At 37.5% G+C, this 19,439-nt stretch overlaps 1 protein-coding gene across 1 annotated transcript in view; it reads right to left on the bottom strand.

Moving 5' to 3' along the window:
- The window catches only part of sdk2b (sidekick cell adhesion molecule 2b), a 543,702-nt gene that overhangs the window by 61,966 nt on the left and 462,297 nt on the right, over positions 1 to 19,439 (bottom strand). The window contains exons 13-21 of the mRNA XM_047377275.1: positions 15,778 to 15,954; positions 14,820 to 14,956; positions 12,417 to 12,564; positions 11,014 to 11,154; positions 10,093 to 10,274; positions 8,926 to 9,041; positions 6,285 to 6,480; positions 5,829 to 5,927; positions 1,306 to 1,497 (exon numbers count right to left, since the gene is read on the bottom strand). Coding sequence (XP_047233231.1) covers positions 1,306 to 1,497; positions 5,829 to 5,927; positions 6,285 to 6,480; positions 8,926 to 9,041; positions 10,093 to 10,274; positions 11,014 to 11,154; positions 12,417 to 12,564; positions 14,820 to 14,956; positions 15,778 to 15,954 — 1,388 coding nt within the window. The remainder of the gene's footprint in view (positions 1 to 1,305; positions 1,498 to 5,828; positions 5,928 to 6,284; positions 6,481 to 8,925; positions 9,042 to 10,092; positions 10,275 to 11,013; positions 11,155 to 12,416; positions 12,565 to 14,819; positions 14,957 to 15,777; positions 15,955 to 19,439) is intronic.

The following is a 19,439-nucleotide window of genomic DNA, read 5'->3' as shown; positions in this document are numbered from 1 at the left end:
AATTTCATATCTGAGGTAAAAGGGACTGTTTTGGAAGTTTAAAATTCTGATGAAAAGATTACCTCTATTTACACCTATAGGGTAATTTCACATACACATATATCTGAAAACAAAGTTGTGAAAATATGTCACTCATTTCAGAAAGTGAAACCTATATATTATAAACATTCATTATTCACAGAAGGAAATGTTTCAAGCCTTTACTTCTTGTAATTTTGATGATTGTGGCTTACAGATAATGAAAACTCCAAATTCAGTGTCTCAGAAAATTCAAATATTACATAAGATCAATAAAACAATGACATTTAAATCAGGCTTCGAAAAGTATGTATTGGCAGTGTGGTCAGGCGCCAAGTCTTGCTGGATAACTAAATCAGCATTTTTATAAAGCTTGTCATCAGGCGAAAATTTCCCAATAGATGGCTGCATGACTGTGAACTTCAGAAACCACAGTGAACCAACACCAGTAGAGGATATGGTCAATCATCACTGACTGCGGAAACTTCACACTGGACTTCATGCAACATTGATTGTGGGCCTCTCAACACTTTGTCCAGACTCTGTGACCTTGAATTTCAAATGAATTGCAAACTTTACTTTCAGAAAAGAGGGCTTTACACCACTGAGCAACAGTCCAGACTCTGGTTGAGGAGTGACTCGACATGAAGAATGCCACATTTGTGGCCCATGTGCAGGATCCATCTGTTTGTATTGGCTCTTGATGTGCTGACTCCAGTATCAATCCACTCATTGTGATGCTCCCCCTTGAAAGGATTGAAAGGATTTTGCTTGACAGTCCTCTTAAGGATGCTGTTATTCCTTTTACTGGGGCACCATTCCCTACCACACTTTTTCCTTCCACTCAACTTTCTATGAATATGCTTGAATACAGCACGCTGTGAACAAGCAGGTTCTTTAGCAATGAGATTTTGTGGTTTCCCCTCCTTGTTGTGGGTGTCAATGTCTTCTGGAGATCTGTCAAGTCATCAGTTGTGCCCAGGATTGTATAGCCTAATGTCTAAGACTGAGGGCCATTTACAGGCTCAGGCAACCTTTGCAGGTGATTTTTTATAATATTTTAATTTTCTGAACACATCATTTTGGGTTTTCATTATCTGTAAGCCATAATCATCAAAATTACAAGAAAGTAATGAATCTATATAATATATAAGTTTAACTTCCCAAAATAAATAATTTTTAGACAAAGTGGCTAAAAGATATGCAAGTATTTAAAGGAAGTAGTTATGTTGAACATCAAAGTATTACAATTAATTTAGCAGAATGTATACATTTTTGGTTACTGACCTGGTGGGACCCCAGAGGAGATAGTAGAGGAGGATAACTGGCCCTGGCCCTTGGAGGTCATTCCTGCCACTTCGATGGTGTAAGTGGTGAGAGCAGTAAGGCCAGTGACCCTGTACTCCAGTGTGACATTTGGCAGGTAGTGGGTTACTCTGGTGTTGGTCCGGTTAAACTCCTCCCATGAAATGCGGTAACCTGATGTAGCAGCAGAGACGGGTTAAACAGAGCGAGATTACTTGCTGTGAAAATTCTGCCGTGGTTTTCCAACAATGGCAACCCTCAGCTCGTTGCTTCGGGAAAGCTAACAGAAATATTAAATTAACTTCATCAAAAATTGAATATAGCAAATTTAATCTGCAAGTGATTATACCTCCCCGCACCCACACATCCTCTGCCCAGACTCACACACACGCTCACCCTCTCAAAGTTAATGTAATTTGCTTCTTGGCCAGCAGCTCTTTTCATATGATTGCATAAAGCATTAAAGCAGCATTTCTTGCCAAATCAGTAATATCACATGGCAGGTCGGTGTTTGTCTCCTGGTACTATGCGGCACATTTAAACGTCCTGGAAAACCACTTAAAAAATATGTTGTATATTTTCAAGATATGTAAATAATACTGTCTCTTTATTATTTGGCCTAAAATAAAATAAACTTGCAAAACATAATATTTGCTCTATGAATGAATACAATTCCTTACAAAATTATTGCCATCCCATTAAACCTTTCCATATTTTGTCATATTACAACTACATACTAGAATACATTTTATTAGGATTTCATGTGGAAGAACAATACAAAGTAGTGCATAACTCTGACAAAAATTGAAATAATACACAGTTTTCTGATAATTTTACAAATAAAAGCATGGGAAGTATAGGGCACATTTGAATTCAGTCATTATTTCATCTCTGGTTTTATGTTTTAGGGCCGTTGTCCTGCTGGAAAGTTGAACCTTTGCTTCAATCTCAAATTCTTTTCAGCCTTTAATTTGAGCTCCTTTCATCTTCTAGGCATCTCTGATAATCTTACCGGTCAGATTTTCCACCTGAGCTGTGAATCTCTGCAGATCGGCCATAGTAACCATTGGCTTCTTTGCTGCTTCTCTGATTAATGCTGTCCTTGCTCCACCTGTTAGCTGGATGTCATGTCTTGGTAGAACTGATCCATGATCAAAGCTTGTGACAACCCAAACTTGATTCAAATCTTTCCATAGTAGGAAACATCTGAGGCCTTCACAGAACATCTGTATCTATACTAAGATTATATTAGATATAAATTGACTCTATTTTGCAATTAGGTGCATCCTGAAGATAATCGGTTACAATGGATTTTATTTAGGAGTATTAGAGTGCAGGGGACTAAACATACTATTCAGATTGTATTTATAAAAAAGAAATTAGAAAGCATAGTGTATGAATTCCCCTCTACTTCACAATTATGCTCTATTTGTGCTGATCCTTCACATGAAATCCCAATGAAAAACAATGAGGTTTATGGTTGTAAATTGGCAAAATGTCAGAAAGTTCAAGAGGCAGGACAACTTTTGAAATTCACAATTTGCATTGTTCATAATTTATACAAAAATGCTAAATCCTAAATATTTAAACTATAAACAGATTTTTAACAACTGCTTCCACACTGTTCAGCAATATCAAATTACTGTTGTTGCAGAAAGCTTTTCAAACATACAGCTCTAAACACATATACAGGTGGAAAAGGCCATTTCTTTTTATCTTGAAAACAATCGATTTAATCCTTCATTCATCTCTAATATAACGTATAGCTGAATCCTCAATTGTAATTTCCTACACGATGCCCATTCAGTTCTGATTTTAGACACCTAAAATCATTGCTACGAAGTAGATGAGGACACAGCCATGTATGAAAAATATCGAATTGACAGGCCCCGCATCAATCAGCATTCTGGTCACCAATTTGTAAGATTGTACTTTTTCACATCTTGTTGGTTTTCTGTGACACAAGCAAAATAAAAACAGCGATTGTACAAATAGTTTCACTCAGTTTAGGAAATTGTGAAAACCAAGCAATCCATTCTCAAGTACACCATCAACTATGGTCTAATTGTAAATAAACTAAATCATACTCTGAACAGGACAAGTACTGATAAACGGTCAACAAAGTAACCAGAGTATCACTTTCAAAATTACACAAATTTATATGAACTTTAACTGTTTGATAGGCATGAACAAGAGACATAAATGACTAAGAATGAGGTATTTGATCTGATTTATCCAAGGCTAGTCAGTATTATCAGTGATATTAAATATCATATCATTTTGTAGATGGTATCAATTCCCAGGTTTAACTTGTGTTGTTTACTTTTGTTATCCAATTTGGAGCGACACCTTCAGATCCAAACTCCAAACAAGCCATACAATACATCTCTGGAACCCAGTTTAATCGCGTGCCAATTGCAAAAAAAAAACAAAGGGATTCACAAATTATTTTTGTTGAGCAGGCTAACTACTTCTAGCAACACAAACAATGAATTTCTCAAACATTTGCACAAACACAGTGGCAGCACATCAGTGCATATACGTGCAGTATTTGTGGCTCAGTTGGAAGAAGAGTCATTGTGGGTTTGATTCTAGCTTCCTCCTCCCTTTTGTCAGTGTGTCTCTCGGCAAGGCACCAAACCCAAGTTGCCTACCAATCTGCTTATCTGTGTATGAATGTGTGTATATTTATGAGTGCGAAAGGGTGTAAAGCACTTTGAATTGTCAGCGTTACTAGAGAAGCATTATATAGATTTAGTGCATTTAAAAGTACACAGATTTAACGTAGTCTGTGTAAAACTGATGAAATGTGATACAAATGATCAGAAGTGCAAATAAACAGTTTTTATAGCAACTTCCACTATGTTTTACACATACAGCGGCTATATCAGATTTCTGAAGTCTGGATTGGTGTGGAACACCTGCCTCCCTAAGTCAGAGATCTGACTTCACTTAGTGGATTCTACAAACATACATTGACATACATATAAAACTGGCAATGAACATTTAAGAATTATTCACCCTTCTTACATAAGTACTTCAACAACTTTCTCTGTGATTTCCTGAAAACAGACAAGTCACAAGTATTATTCTTTAAGTGGCTGTAATGCCTTATAAGTTATTCTATCAGCTCAGTGTGCACAAAAAAAGGCTTTACTTCAACTAACCTTTTTGTGGTAGATTTATTTTGACTGAGTAGAGACGACAAGAACACTTGTATGTTTTGAAGTACACTGCTCAAAAAAATAAAGGGAACACTCAAATAACACATCCTAGATCTGAATGAATGAAATATTCTCATTGAATACTTTGTTCTGTATAAAGTTGAATGTGCTGACAACAAAATCACACAAAAATCATCAATGGAAATCAAATTTATTAACCAATGGAGGCCTGAATTTGGAGTCACACAAAAATTAAAGTGGAAAAAACAGACTACAGGCTGATCCAACTTTGATGTAATGTCCTTAAAACAAGTCAAAATGAGGCTCAGTATTGTGTGTGGCCTCCATGTGTCTGTATGACCTCCCTACAACACCTGGGCGTGCTCCTGATGAGACGGTGGATGGTCTCCTGAGGGATCTCCTCCCAGACCTGGACTAAAGCATCCACCAACTCCTGGACAGTCTGTGGTGCAACGTGATGTTGGTGGATGGAGCGAGACATGATGTCCCAGATGTGCTCAATTGGATTCAAGTCTGGGGAACGGGCGGGCCAGTCCATAGCTTCAACGTATTCATCTTGCAGGAACTGCTGACACACTCCAGCCACATGAGGTCTAGCATTGTCCTGCATTAGGAGGAACCCAGGACCAACCGCACCAGCATATGGTCTCACAAGGGGTCTGCGGATCTCATCTCGGTACCTAATGGCAGTCAGGCTACCTCTGGTGAGCACATGGAGGGCCGTGAGACCCTCCAAAGAAATGCCACCCCACACCATTATCATGCTACCACGAGTGTGAAAACACCACCAACATTCAAAAGTGACCAAAACATCAGCCAGAAAGCATAGGTACTGAGAAGTGGTCTGTGGTCCCTACTTGCAGAACCACTTCTTTATTGAGTGTCTTGCTAATCACCAAAGATTTCCCCCTGTTGTCTATTCCATTTGCACAACAGCTGTGAAATTGATTGTCAATCAGTGTTGCTTCCTAAGTGGACAGTTTGATTTCACAGAAGTTCGATTTACTTGGAGTTATATTGTGTTGTTTAAGTGTTCACTTTATTTTTTTGAGCAGTGTATATTTTCAATTGTCTCAGAGGAGTAAAGGTATGTTTTCAGTCTAGCCTAGGCAGTTGTAGGCGTATAGCTTAAATAGAATAAACAGCCAATATTACTGTAGCTCCCATGTGCTTAGCACAATAAATGAGGTCAATCTGCCTCAGTTCCATCTCAGGGCTCGCTCTTGTTATTGGCTCCATTCAACAAAGCTCCGACAGATAGCATAAAATGTTTTTTTTTTTCTTTTCTGCTCCAATTCAAATAAAAATTGGGAAAGTTACCTGTTAGAACTCCATTCTTCTCATTAGGCTCACTCCAGCTGACTTTGAGAGAAGTATCCAGGATCTCTGTAAAACTCAGATGACCTACAGCACCAGGGGCTTGGTGGGAAAAGTAAAAATAATGAGCAATGCCAATGGGCAAATAGTTCTACCTAAAAATAATTTAGTCCACTATTTACTTTTGAACATCACACCATTTGAATTTTATGGGTAACTCTACAAATACAAACTGAGAAACAGCAAACAGATGAGTTTTTAAAGCTTAGCTATTAAGAGAGTCATGTCCCCATTATGACGATTCTAGATGGATGTAAAATACACTTATTTATTAGCATCTCTACAACTTGCTTCTGCATGAATAATTTATCTTGCCCAAAGGATGTTTTTGCTGTGAGATGCCTGATTCATTTTGCTAGCATGGCAGAGTGAGATGAGTTTGGAAGAAAAGTTACTCACTGTCCTCATGAGTCTTCAGAGCCTTAGGTGGGCTGCGGGGGCCGTCTCCAGGTGTAGTGAAGCACAACACCGAGGTGAAATACTCAGTGAACTTCTTTAGACCTGTCACGTATCCCACGTGGACACTGTCCTGGAAGTTGGGTCGTACTGTTACCATAGAAACGTCTTCTTCTTTGTCAGGTTCCCAGGCCAACAACTATAAAAACAAGAGGAGGGACAAAGGCAAAGAAAATTACTCTGACAACCAAAGACTCTGAGGACCACTTGGCATCGAGGTTTGGCATATTTTTAGAAAAATACCCCAATGAGGTTTTGACTGAGGGAGAAGGTAGGAGTAGCTGAAAATCTCTACTAGATTTTGCCCAGGAGAGATGTGATATCATTCCTCCATGAATGACCGTTACATTATGCATGGACAAACGGGAACTGGATTGACCAATTAGCTACTTAAGTAATTAGTCCCAGTGATTAATCTTTTGGGCCAATTTCCAGTTTATAGGCTGAAGAAACGTTTATTAAAAGAAAGAAAGGGCTAAATGCTTATCTTTTTGCCACTGTTGTATCAAAGCTATATTCCCCTGTGCCTTCTTCATCATCCACCCTTTAAATGTTCAGTTAACCCTTTAAAGCCTAACACGAGCAAGAAATTCAGATTTTTAAACATTGAACTGTCTATTAAATGAATTAAAAGAAAGAAAAAAAATGTTTTTACAAAACATTGCTTGGTTTCCCTTTTTTGTATAATAATTGCTACATTACAGTTTTGCAGTCCTGTAATTATCATATACAAAAAGATTTTTTTTTTCAGTGCTTTTTTCATTATTATAAAGAATATGTAAAATATTTTTATCAACATTTTTACAGTATGTTTTGAGGGAAAGCGGCAGTTTTGTTAAGAGAATAGAGATCTCCAAAATTCTTGTTCTTATACACCTCGCCTTATTAGGATCACAGCTTCTCTTTCATCACTATTTCTGCTGATTCTCTGTTTCCTGGAGAAAAGTTGAGTAATACTTATGCAGTGCTATTGAACATGACCACACTCAAAATCATAGACCCTATTTACTCTACCAAATGTATTTGGTAAAAAAGAGAAATTTTTAGCTTTCTTTGCACCTCCTCTCTACATGCAAACGGTAGTTGAGAAAAACAACATGAACCTTTTGGTTTCCAATCAAAAATGCTGTAATTCTGATGCTTTACCAGTAGGTGAAGACAGTAAGTTAAATTTTATTTTTTTCAATATTTTTTAGATATCCACTCAACATGTATATACCATAATTGAAATTGTTAAAACTCTCCCCTTCGAAATGATAATACATGTAGAACAAATAACCATGCCTGCATATGCTCACATTCAGAGGTAATTTGGAGTGGCCAAATAAACCAACTTCTTTTTTGACTGTAGTAGGAAGCTGGAGAGAACCCATGCTTGCATGGGAAAAACATACAAACACACAGAATGGTGGGGTTTGAACCCATGATCTTTACAACAAAACACTGCACTGACAGAAAAGGTGTAAGTTGAAGCTATATTTTATTCGACCAGCCTAGATGTCAAAATCAACTCAAATATCAGTATATTTAAACCCAAACCTTTCATTAAACAAAGTGCCCATCCAAAATCTTGTATTTTACCAACAGTACCTGCAGACTTTTACACAGAGCAACTTCAGTTTAAGATGTATTTTTATTTTGTGTAATATTGCACTGGTTTTTGATATTCTAGTTTTGATGTTTAGAAAAGGTGGCTTCCGACTTAAATTTCTACTTTTAGCTAAATTTATCATTATTTTTACTGGCTCAATGGTTTGGTTGACTACTAAATATTATAAACTTAAATTGAGTGCTAACAATTTCATTACATTTTTATTCCTGTCCTATGCATGCAAAAGATGATCCATTTTTTAGAACTGTGCAAATGTGTGTCAATGTACAATATACATAATCTAGGACCAAGCATGGAACCTTGAGGCATCCCACAAATGATCTTAAGTAACTCTGATTTAGCTTTTTTATTTTAACACACTGGTATGGATCTACTAGATAACTAGTATATCATGAGTGGGCAATCCCTCTAATACATACTCTTTAAAGTTTCTGTAACAATAAGCTATGATTAATGGTGTTATATGTCTATTTAAGTCATACAATTTCCACACATCAAACTCTGAAGAAATATCTTCTAAAACCAAACTGATTATTAATTAAAAGATTCTGTTTTCTTAAGAAATGTATATATTTTTCAGTCTCTCTTGTTTTTATCCAGACCTGAAAAGCAGCTACACCATGTTCCATGTTTGTTTCCCCACAATTTAAGACTGTGTAGAAACCCTGAAAATTAAGTATTAGTGGAGCCTGTAAAAGAGAAAGTCATTTTATCAGCTCTATACATTTCAAGATATTTACAAAAGGCAAACAGATGGAAAATGAGACACAAGACCTAGAATCATTCTACTAAAGATAACCTTCGACAGACAAATGATAAAACAAAGTCCATTGTTCTCATTGGTGCAGAATATTGTTTGCCTTCTGGCTTTTTTCCTCCTCTTCCTTCATGAAATAGAACATGTTCTGTGCTGACAGCTCTGTCAATGGATGTGATGGCTAGTTGTGAAGACACTGTGGAGGGCCCACTGACCTTGTAGCCCTGGTTGATGCCGTTGATAAACTGAGGGTTCGGAGCAGTCCAGGTAAAACGGACAGCAGTTGAGTTGACAGCCTCTACCTGCACATTTCCTGGAGCGATGGTTGGGACTGGGATGAATGATGAAGGGAAAAGAGAAGAATAAAAAAAGGAAAGCTAGGTGAAAAAAGGAGGAAAAGAATAAAGAAGTGCTAAGATATAAAACAAGGGTGTTAGTGCGCCTTTCAACTGATGGCTCAAAGTCTGCATGCATGTGTTTTGCTGCCAGTATTGATTGCTCTTGCACAGGTCAGGGCAGATACTTCCATCACTCTCCATCTGACACACCTAATACCAGAGCTCTTAGTGGGTGTACTTGTGAATGCTTTAGCTACATTGGGATTTTTAGGGGCTTGTCACACCTTTGTGTTGTCCTTATAACAGAGGCTATAGTTAGAAAACAGGTAACCCGAAGTATACAAACCCGAAATAAACTAATATACATGAACTATCCGAAACTTGTCCTTTGTAACGTTGCATCTCAATAACTTAAATATAATTGAAAAGGTTATTTAATTAATTCAATAGAATATTACATAAGACTAATGAAAAACCTTTTTAATAGACAAATGCTATGTTTTGGTCATATTAAGGCCTACACAATTATTGGTAAGACTGCTTATTTGACAGTTGTCCAACAGAAAGTCATAGTCAACCTCCAGAAGAAAGGCTAGCCAGAAAAAGTCAATACCTAAATAAACTACTTTGTCACTGTGTGTTGTATTCAAGCATATTCATGGAAAGTTGAGAGGCAAGAAAGCTTGTGGTAGAAAAACATGCACAATCAAGCTTTATGGATATGCTGATGTAATTGATCCGCAGGACCTGCCACCCGCCCACACTGCTGAAAGTAGGTGTATGTGGTTTGATGACCATGGTATCATTGTGCTATCAACCTCTAAGATTTACTTTAAGGATAGGGATTTTGTGACACTAATGTACTTTATTTTGTAAGTTGATAAACAGGAAATGGGGTGGAGAGAGACAGGGGCAGATATGCAGCAAAGGTCAACGGTCTAGGACCTGTGACCGGTGCCCCGAGAACTGTAGCCTCCATACATGGGTCACACGCTTTACCCCAAGTCCCTGCCACACCCTTACACTTATTGATCAGTCCCTTACCTCCTTGGAGAGTCCACTCTGTGACTTTATGGCTGAAGCTGCCTAAACCTGCCCCGTTGTAGGCAGCCACCTCAAGCTCATAGTTTGTCCAGATGATGAGGTCTTCTAGCAGAAGGGTGGTCACATCTGGGCTGGAGATGTTCTTGAGCTGGTAGTCCACAGGCAGCCCAGTGAGACGATAACTGAAACACACATTTCTGTTGCTTGAATTTGAATATTTAGAGGTGCATCTCAATTAAACAGAAATTCAACAAAAACGTTTATTTGTTCCAGTAATTCAACTCAAAATCTGAATTGAATTAGACTTAAAATAAAATACATACATTTTCTGAGAAACTTAATTTTGTGTTTTCATTTACTTTTGGAACTAAATTTCTTTATTAATGACCTTTCCAGTATTATGGATGTGGTTTAAACAGTTCTCACATTTTTACTACTAAGACGTTACACTGACAAGGACATTGCAGTATTCTGGTGCAGTACACCTGTAGCCCTTCTAGAGGGGGACAAAGGACCAGCAAAGTGGCACTTTACATCCCACAGACAGCTTGTACTTTGTCTGGCAAATACCTGCAGTTTCATTTGGATTTAATGAATAAAATGTCTGACAGAAACCCCAGCTAATTATATGTTTAGAGGATTTACAGTCACTTTGGCTTATTGCATACCCAGCCTACTGGAGTCACAATATTTGCTCAATTCAACCCAGTAATCAAAGGTTGGTCGTGTGTCAGATAAAATGCTTGTAAAGTGGCTTTGTTAACAAAAACTGATGTTTTACGAGTGAAGAGTGATCTCATACTGTAATGAAATATATATATATATATATATATATATATTTTTTTTTTATTCAGACAAGTTTTATCAGACTCATATTTGACTGCCTTATTGATACGCAGACATGAGGAGGAGAGATTTTACCGGACAATGTAGCCCCTAAGGATGCCATTCTGGTGGCTTTCAGGTGGAAGCTGCCACTGGATCATGATGGACTGGTTGGTTCTGCCGCTGGCAATGACATTCTGAGGAGGGGCACTAGGGGGCTCCTCTAGGAGAGACACGCTGCAGATCACATGCACACACAAAGTTAAAAACCATACCTTAAATGAATCAGAATATCATTCATGTAAATTCATTTGCTCAAAGGGGTTTGCTGTTGCTTCCTAATATTTTGTAATCATAAGGTTTATAAAGAAACACACCGGGCACCAAAAAACTCATATCTTTTCCTCCACAGACAGTCCGCTGTGTCTGTGGGAGAAGATGGAAGTAAGAGAAAGCAATGAGATAAATGGAAGCGACCAACTGGGGAAATGGAGAGCTCTGTGCTGGCCCGATTGTTAGACACAGGAATGGACCACAACCATGGGTTTCCGCTGGGTGGGAAGTTGGCAGCGTGATAGGGCATCACTGTCTGGTGGGGCGAGGCCAGTGGGATGAGGAATAGCTGGTTGTGTGAAGCCACAGAGAGGACAATCTTGATGTCACCTAAGACCCAATCACATTTGTGACTCTTTGTATGTTAGAGTGATGCTGAATTGAAAGTGGTAAACATACTATGTACCTTGGTATAAGCAAAATGTTGCATTTGAACATAGCTGCAACAGAACAAATAATACAGCGTCCTCCACAGCTTATGGCTCCCTTGATGAAGAAAAGTGTAAAAAGCCTTAAAATAATTTCAGCTTTTATTGTAGTGGCATTATCACACAAGGAAAGATTTCTCCATCTGATCACATGGCAGTATCAGTGTGTCCAATGTTGCAGCAGCAAAGCACAGCTTGGAATCAATATTTAATAGGATATTATATTTTTAGGTGGAATGGAATTTAGCATGAATTTAAAGCACATCATTTCTTTTTCAATCCTAGCTTCATAAATAACATTTTTGTTTTAGATTTAACCTTTTTCTTTTACATTTAGTTAGTCGAAGCCTAATTAGGTAAAACATTTTTTCTGGAGCGAAAATTCGTTCTTTGTTTTTATTACTATTTTTAAAGAAAGGTAACCGATATATAAAAGGCCAGCTTTAATCCTCCTCAAAGAAGGTGGTTTACCTTTGTGTCTCCTTTATTGTGTGGGTTGTTATCTGTACAAAATAAGTGAAAAAGACTTCTTTTTGCTGAAACCATAACCCCAAAAGGGAAGCACAAACCAAATGCTGATTTAAAGGTGTTGCTACCCTGCTACTTGGCACAGATGCCAGGATTGTAAAAATGCGTGAAGAAAGGCTATATTTTTTATAAAATATATTTTTTTACAGCATTTCTACTAATAAAAGGGGAATAATGATGAACAGATATGAAGGTCCGTCCTTCACTCACCGGTCGGTCTCCTTACTGAACTGCCCCTTCCCAACATCATTAACGGCACAGAGGCGGAACTGATAGGAGCGGGCCGGGATCAAGCCGTTCACTGTCACCGATGTGGACTCTGGTTCAATATTGGCCAGCAGGATGGCCCAGGGAGCATCTAGAACAGAGAAAATGAAAAATAGAATCCACATGACGGCACACAAACACACACGTACATTTTTGTTGTGCAAATCAGCTAAAACATTTGCAGTAATTTCAAATTTAATGACAATTTATGTTTTATTAAGAAGAACAGAAGCAACAGATAGATATCAGGTGTCAACCACACAGTTTTGAGTTGTACTGAATCTGTTAAACATAAGGTTAGTTGAAACAGCAAAGTCCAAACTTGAGGGCATCCTTGGTTTGTTGTCTTGAAAAATTCAACTTTTACTCAGGAACATTTATTGAGTTGGGTAAATATCTCATGTAAAGAAATATACTTTTCACATGAATTCATACCAAAATCAATGTCACCCATGCTGTTAATACTTTGATCACATCCCTTTTAGCAAGAGGCAGCACTCAGTCCTTTCCTATAACCTTTCACGAGGTTGCAGTATACAGAGAATGGGGTTTTTGTAGAATGTCCCTGGATCACATATAGTTCTGGCTCCTCTCCTATCCTTCATTTATGAGGTAATTTGAAGGTATCGATTATTTTGTGCAGAAAGCCCAATCTTTGTCTGAGCTGACCAAAGCAAACTGTTCCAGTTATCAAATTATCAGTTATCATTTTTAGACATGAGCTAAGCTATTAATGGTGATAGTTTCCATACCTGTGGAAGAAAGTTGCTTTATCACCCTGAGCATGTTCAAAAAGCAAAGTGATGGAAACTAAGTAGATCAGCAGACAACCTCTTTATCAATCTTTCTCATGATCAAAATAATTTTACGACAACTATGTGCCCCAGAAACTGAAGGAATATACATTTTTGGATATTTCGGCACAGTTGACGCAACATCCAAAAGTTTACTTTGAACTTGGGGACAGGCGAGTCACAGCAGATCTGGGAGATTAATGTAGCCGTCAAGGTCCACCTCAGTAACTCCACGCAGAAACACAGACATTTTTTGGCTTTACAAAACAGCACCAAAACAGTCCATAATAATAATGGAGACTGTGAATGTCCATTAACGTCATCTGACCCTGATATGAACATTTTCCGTTTGAGTTAATCTAAATTGCTTAAATCAGCTAAAACAGACGGGGTACATATGATTAGCTTGTTATTTATTCACCACTATAATGTATTTATTTTTTTATATCAAGCTCAGGATGATATCAAATCTAGAAAAGGGCAGTATTACTAATACTGATAATAACTTCAAAAAACGTAGCTTGAAAAAAATGCAACTGTTTTAAGTTTCAATACCTTTTAGCAAGTTTCTGTTTGTTTGGTAGAATAGAAAAAGGCTTTTCTCAGGTTGCTTTTCCAACAACTGGTTGGCATTTGGATGCCTGATGGATTTTCTGAAGACCCCAAAATGTCACTCTTTGCTATAGTTCTCCAACAGTGACAAATAAAGATTTTTTCATCCTCCCATAGCACCCTCATCATGATCCTCCACAAGATAAAATTTGGGTCTTTGTCAAGCCTGTTTTATCATGTTTCCAGTTTTAAACTTTTTAATTATTTCTGAAGTTATGGGAAAGTGTAGACCAGCAATCATTTTCTTGTAGCTATGTTGTAATTTATATAAATTAGCACTCATCCGCTTTATGTGAATGGCATGTTTCAATCTCTTTCTCTGGCCTCTCTGTTAAGTAATTTTATATCTTAAAGAAATGGAAGTCATGGATTACATGTTCCTTGGCAATAAGGAAAGTATACATGTACAATTAATCTTCAAATGCATTGTTATAGGAGTTTTATGTGAGGCAATAATTGTTACACTAGTGAATTCTAGTTTTTTTGTTGTAATTGATTTTCCTTAATGTGAGAATTGTTTTTCCCAATGAATAAATGCACTCAAATTAAAGGCTGTATTTAAAGAAAAAAAAAAAACGAGTGACATTCTGCTACTGTAATACAGATGAATTTCAAGGCTTTTGACACAACTTTAACAGGGCTTTGCATATTGTTTGGAGGACCTGAAGTTCAGTGTTCGAAACATCCAACATAATCCTAAATGCAGTAATTGATTATGCTTTTAAATTCCATTTGATCCACTCATAAATTCTTTGCTACATTTGCTTTGCATTAGAGCAAACGCAAAACATTTTCCAGCTTTTCAAGTCTGCATCGGCAATCCCATGAGCGAAGTTCCGTCTTCCCAAAATCCAAGTCAGAATAAATAATTTAGGGGTAAACTGACACAAGAAGAAGTGAACTTTGAGAAGAGTACAGCAGTGGACTGGAAGAGACTTACTGTTTTCAGAAACCTCCAGGATATAACGTATGAGAGGACTGTTCCCATCAAAAGGCTTGGCCCAGGCCAGGTCGATGGCTCTTTTTTCAGACTTGCTCAGCACGGCTATCGGGTTCTCCGGGGCATGGGGGAGCTGCCTGTATGGGGGGAGAGATCAGAGGACAACTTTGATAAATAAAAGAAATCTGTCTTTCAGAGTCGTTTGCTTCGCTGCAGACATCTCCTGTAGAAGTCTGAAGAGAGAGTTAAAGCTTTCACAACAGAGACGTCAGTTTAGAAAGGTGATGAAATGTGACTTGACAAGACGGTAGAGATGATTCCTTGTCAAGATGGACATACAGGCAAACAAAATGAGATGGATATTACCAGAAGACAGGGTGGGAAATGGAATGAAAGGTATTAGGAGACAGATAAGGAGGAAAATGCACAGACAAAGACATGAATAAATGAAGCTAAAGCTGAGGATCATTAATTCATTTACGTACAAATTCAGATAAGCACAGACGGATTGATATATAAACCTTAAAGCGCAGAACGGATAGTAACTCAGACTAAAGGCACTAAGCCAACGTGGGAGACAGCAGAGGGATGAAGAAAGAAACACATTCATATTCTGTTTAACCTTACTGCAGTGACTCACCTATCAAATGATGGGGAATGATAAGACTTAATAGAAAAAACTGTACATAGTTGTATGTCTAAGGAAAAGGGAAGAAAAAGGAGAGGTGGGAGAGGGGTCACCAGTGGCTGGAAGAGTGCCAGGTGAGAATGAGGACAGGGGAGGTGAGGAAGAGAAGGTGCCATTTAGGTGGAAATGAGTCAGAAGTGTCAGTAAGAACAGGCAGTACAGCGGGCACCACAGGATATTTTCCATTCTGCTACTTCACATCAAAGAATTTTGGAGACAAGTGTGTAAGTAGGAAAAGATAAGGACATAAGAGCAGATGAAGTGGTTTACCTAACACGGAGATGAGCACTGCGGGAGTCATTGCCTCCGACCGAGGTGACCCTGCACGTGTACGTGGCAATGTCACCCGACCAGGTCTGGGAGATGTGCAGGGTGCCGTCAACGTCCAGGCGCATGCGAGGGATGGATTGCACATTGATCATGGAGCCGTCTTTTTCCCAGACATGCCTGGAAAACAGACTCTAGAATGTTGCACTACTGTATTCCACTTGAAACACACAAACAACATTAATCAAAACACATTGTATCCTCACCCATGAAAGAATAATGATATTATTCCAGTGAATGCAGCAATACATATGTCCCTAACCTTTATCTGATGTTTACAAACCATAAAAATAATGTTTGATGATGCATTTATAGATTGAAATATATCTGCATTTAATAAATGAGCGAAAAAACTTTTTTTTTTTTTTACAATTTGATTTATCAGAGCAAAGCAAGAGAATTTCTTTTTTTGTTACAATATTACTGAACACCAATATTCCACCTGAAGAAACTAATTCTGACAGTGAAAAGTCGAAAAAAAATGTAAGAGTAATCACTGAAGATCTTAGTCAAAAAACTCTTTTCTGAATTTATTCCAGGCAAAACTGGCAGTTGCACAAGTTGAATGACATTGTTTGAATTATGAATAGCAAATTCAAAAAGAAATATTTCAACAATGACAGCCAAAAAAGTTTTTTTCTTCGCACAAATAATCCCCCAACAGCTGGAGTCAGTGCATTAAGTCCTTTCAGATAACTTCAGGTGTATGAAACAGTGAGAGGCAGATTGCAATATACGTTTTGTTTGTACATATTTCCAGGAGTGACACAAATAAGCTCAAGTAAACCTATTTTATTGCTGTGACTAAAATAGATGTAGTGCTTGATGTACTTTCAGGATTCCTACACAGTTTCCATGTTAAAATCTGACCTTTTCTGCACTTGAACTTGTGAATTTCTCTAATTTAATGTGTCATTTTTGGGGTCAGATGTGGGTCATCTATGTTTCTGTACTAGGTTCTCCTTCAGTAACTCAAACACCAACATATGATAAAATGGTTAATCCAAAGCTTGAAGAGATTGACAATCAGTATAAAAAAAGAAATAAAAAAACATTACATTACATGTGCAAACTTCCATCTCAGTTAATTTTGTATCAAATTCTGATGTATAAATTCAAACATGTACTGTTAGCAAGTAGAGCACACTGTCTTTTGAAGACTGACACTTTCAGGGAAGGTTGACTGGTTGTTGGTTATGATTTTAAACTGAGACAGCTGAACTCTTTTTCAGTTCAACTGGAGATTCATTTTATGTCACTTTTTTGTGCTTTAAATTTGCCTCTGTACCACATCATATTTATATCGTAGAGAAAAAGGAAGTCATAGGAAAAGTGCTTCTGTTGTATTCATTTAATAGGAACTGTTATGGGTGCAGACACATGTGGTGACAGCATTTTGTTATAAACAAACACTTCACCACATAGGATGTTTTTCACTTCTCCAGTAAAAGATGAATTAATTCAGATTTGTTTACACATCTTTAGCAAGAAATAACTATGAAGGGATCTGAATGTTTGTTTCAGCAAATCTGCAGCTGTGAGTTTTAGAAAGTGGTTCAATAACATCTATTCCACTATCCCAGGAAGCTGTAATTTAACCTCTAATTTACAGTTTTGTCCTTAAAGTTATCCATCAGACAATGTTTTAAGACTTTTTTTGCCACCCACAGGAAGGCAAACTTCAGCCTCCATAGCCACAGTCATAGAGTACACAGACGACTTTGTCATCTTCTATTTAGCCATAATCCAAGACGAACATGTTATTAGTGAGCTGTTTCATCTTCCTCCCTCCGTCTCTTCAAACTCACCATCAGAGCTGACCCGAGGACACGTTGGAATGCCTAATGGCTGCATATCAAACAGCGAATCCAAATTCATCATAACCACACAGATCAGATGCAGCTTCAGATGTAGCTTTTTCATTTGAGTATAAAAGGCAAAAAGGAGTCTATTGATCATGACTGATGTCGGGTACAAGGCAGCAGTTCAGTAATAATTCTGTTGAAAGTGTGTTGCAATGGATCGACAGCAATGGAAATGTGGAGATATGTTGGCAAAAGCATTTATCGTACATACCTTTCTGTTTGTTACTAAATATGTAAAACTGTATGCCACACCTTTCATTGTTAAAACTGTTTTAACATGAAGACATAAAGGACAAATATTGATCTGCTGTACTCCCTCTGACTTGGCTGTGTCATGTTTTTGTCACACCCTATAATTGATTTATTACATAAATACGGTTGAGGATAAATAGACATATCAGTTTATTTGCAGTGCTTTACAAAGGTTGAAAGTTTTCACATTTAGGAATTAAAACCACAAATTTCAATGTATTTAATTGGAATTCTATGTGGCAGACCAACTCAAAATATTGCATAATTGTGAAATGTAAACAAAATGATAAATGTTATTAAATAACATTAAATAAAAAATCTCAAAGGTGTTGTGTGTTTGTATTCCACCCCCTTTACCCTGATGCCCCAAATAAAACTGAGGGCCACCATTTACATTCAGAAGTCAGTTGATGATAGAGTTTACTTGTGAGTATGTAACGGTAGTATGGCTTGCCACAGTTTCTCAAGTAGAGTTATGTCTGGAATTCGACTGGGTCATTGTAACACATGCTTTGACCTATTCCATTGTAGCTCTGGCTGGAAAATTAACCTTGGCCCCAGTCTCAGGTCTTTTGCAGCCTGTAATGGATTTTCTTCCAGGTTTACCCTGTATTTAGTTATCCCCACCAAATGTGAACAGCTTCCTGCCCCCGCTAAATAGAAGCATTTTAGCACCATGTTGGTGACATCAAATAGTTTTTTTTGCTAAACATAAGGCTTTGCATCTAGTCCATAAAACTCAATTCAGGCCTCATCTCATTTGACCAGAGCAAATTCTTTCAAATGTTTGCGGTGTCCTCTACAAAGGTTGCAGCAAATTTAAATAAGACTTTTTTTGACTTTATCTTACCCTTACTTTTGTTTTGCCACTCTTCAGTAAAGGCCAGGTTTGCTGGGTTCACAACTTATAGTGATCCTGTCAACAGATTATTCCACATGAGCTGTATATGCCTGCTGCTTCTCAGTGTTGGATCCATAATTATCAGATGATGAAACTAACACTGTTTTGTGACATGTTCACATTGTTTTTTTTGTTTTTTTACGTAACCCTGCATTAAACTTCTTCACACTTTTATTTCTGACCTTTTTGTTTTGATCCTTGTTCTTCATCATGCTGTTTGGTCACTAATGTTCCCAGACAAACCTCTGACTTTTAAAGACAGTCAATGCCACTGGATTGCATTTACAAGTATCAGAGTAAAAGGGGGCTAATTATAATTGCATGCCACACTTTACAGATTTTTCTTTGAAAAATTAAAAGCATGCATCAGCAAGTATTTTCATTTTACTTTATACTGGTCTTTAGAATAAAATCCCAGTAAAAGACCTTATTTGTGGTTGTATGAGAGATGTGAAAAAGCTTCATGGATATGAATTATCTTGCGATGCACTGTTTGTAAGTTATTTATTTTTCCAGAGAAGAATTTCATGACACAAGGTCAAGCAGCATTCTGGAAAACTGAGACTCTGGTGTCTATCGTCTACACA

This window comes from Girardinichthys multiradiatus, chromosome 10 (assembly GCF_021462225.1).
Source record: "Girardinichthys multiradiatus isolate DD_20200921_A chromosome 10, DD_fGirMul_XY1, whole genome shotgun sequence".
Lineage (NCBI taxonomy): Eukaryota > Metazoa > Chordata > Actinopteri > Cyprinodontiformes > Goodeidae > Girardinichthys > Girardinichthys multiradiatus.
Note: the sequence above shows the minus strand (reverse complement) of the source record. Positions and strands in the feature narration are given on the sequence as shown.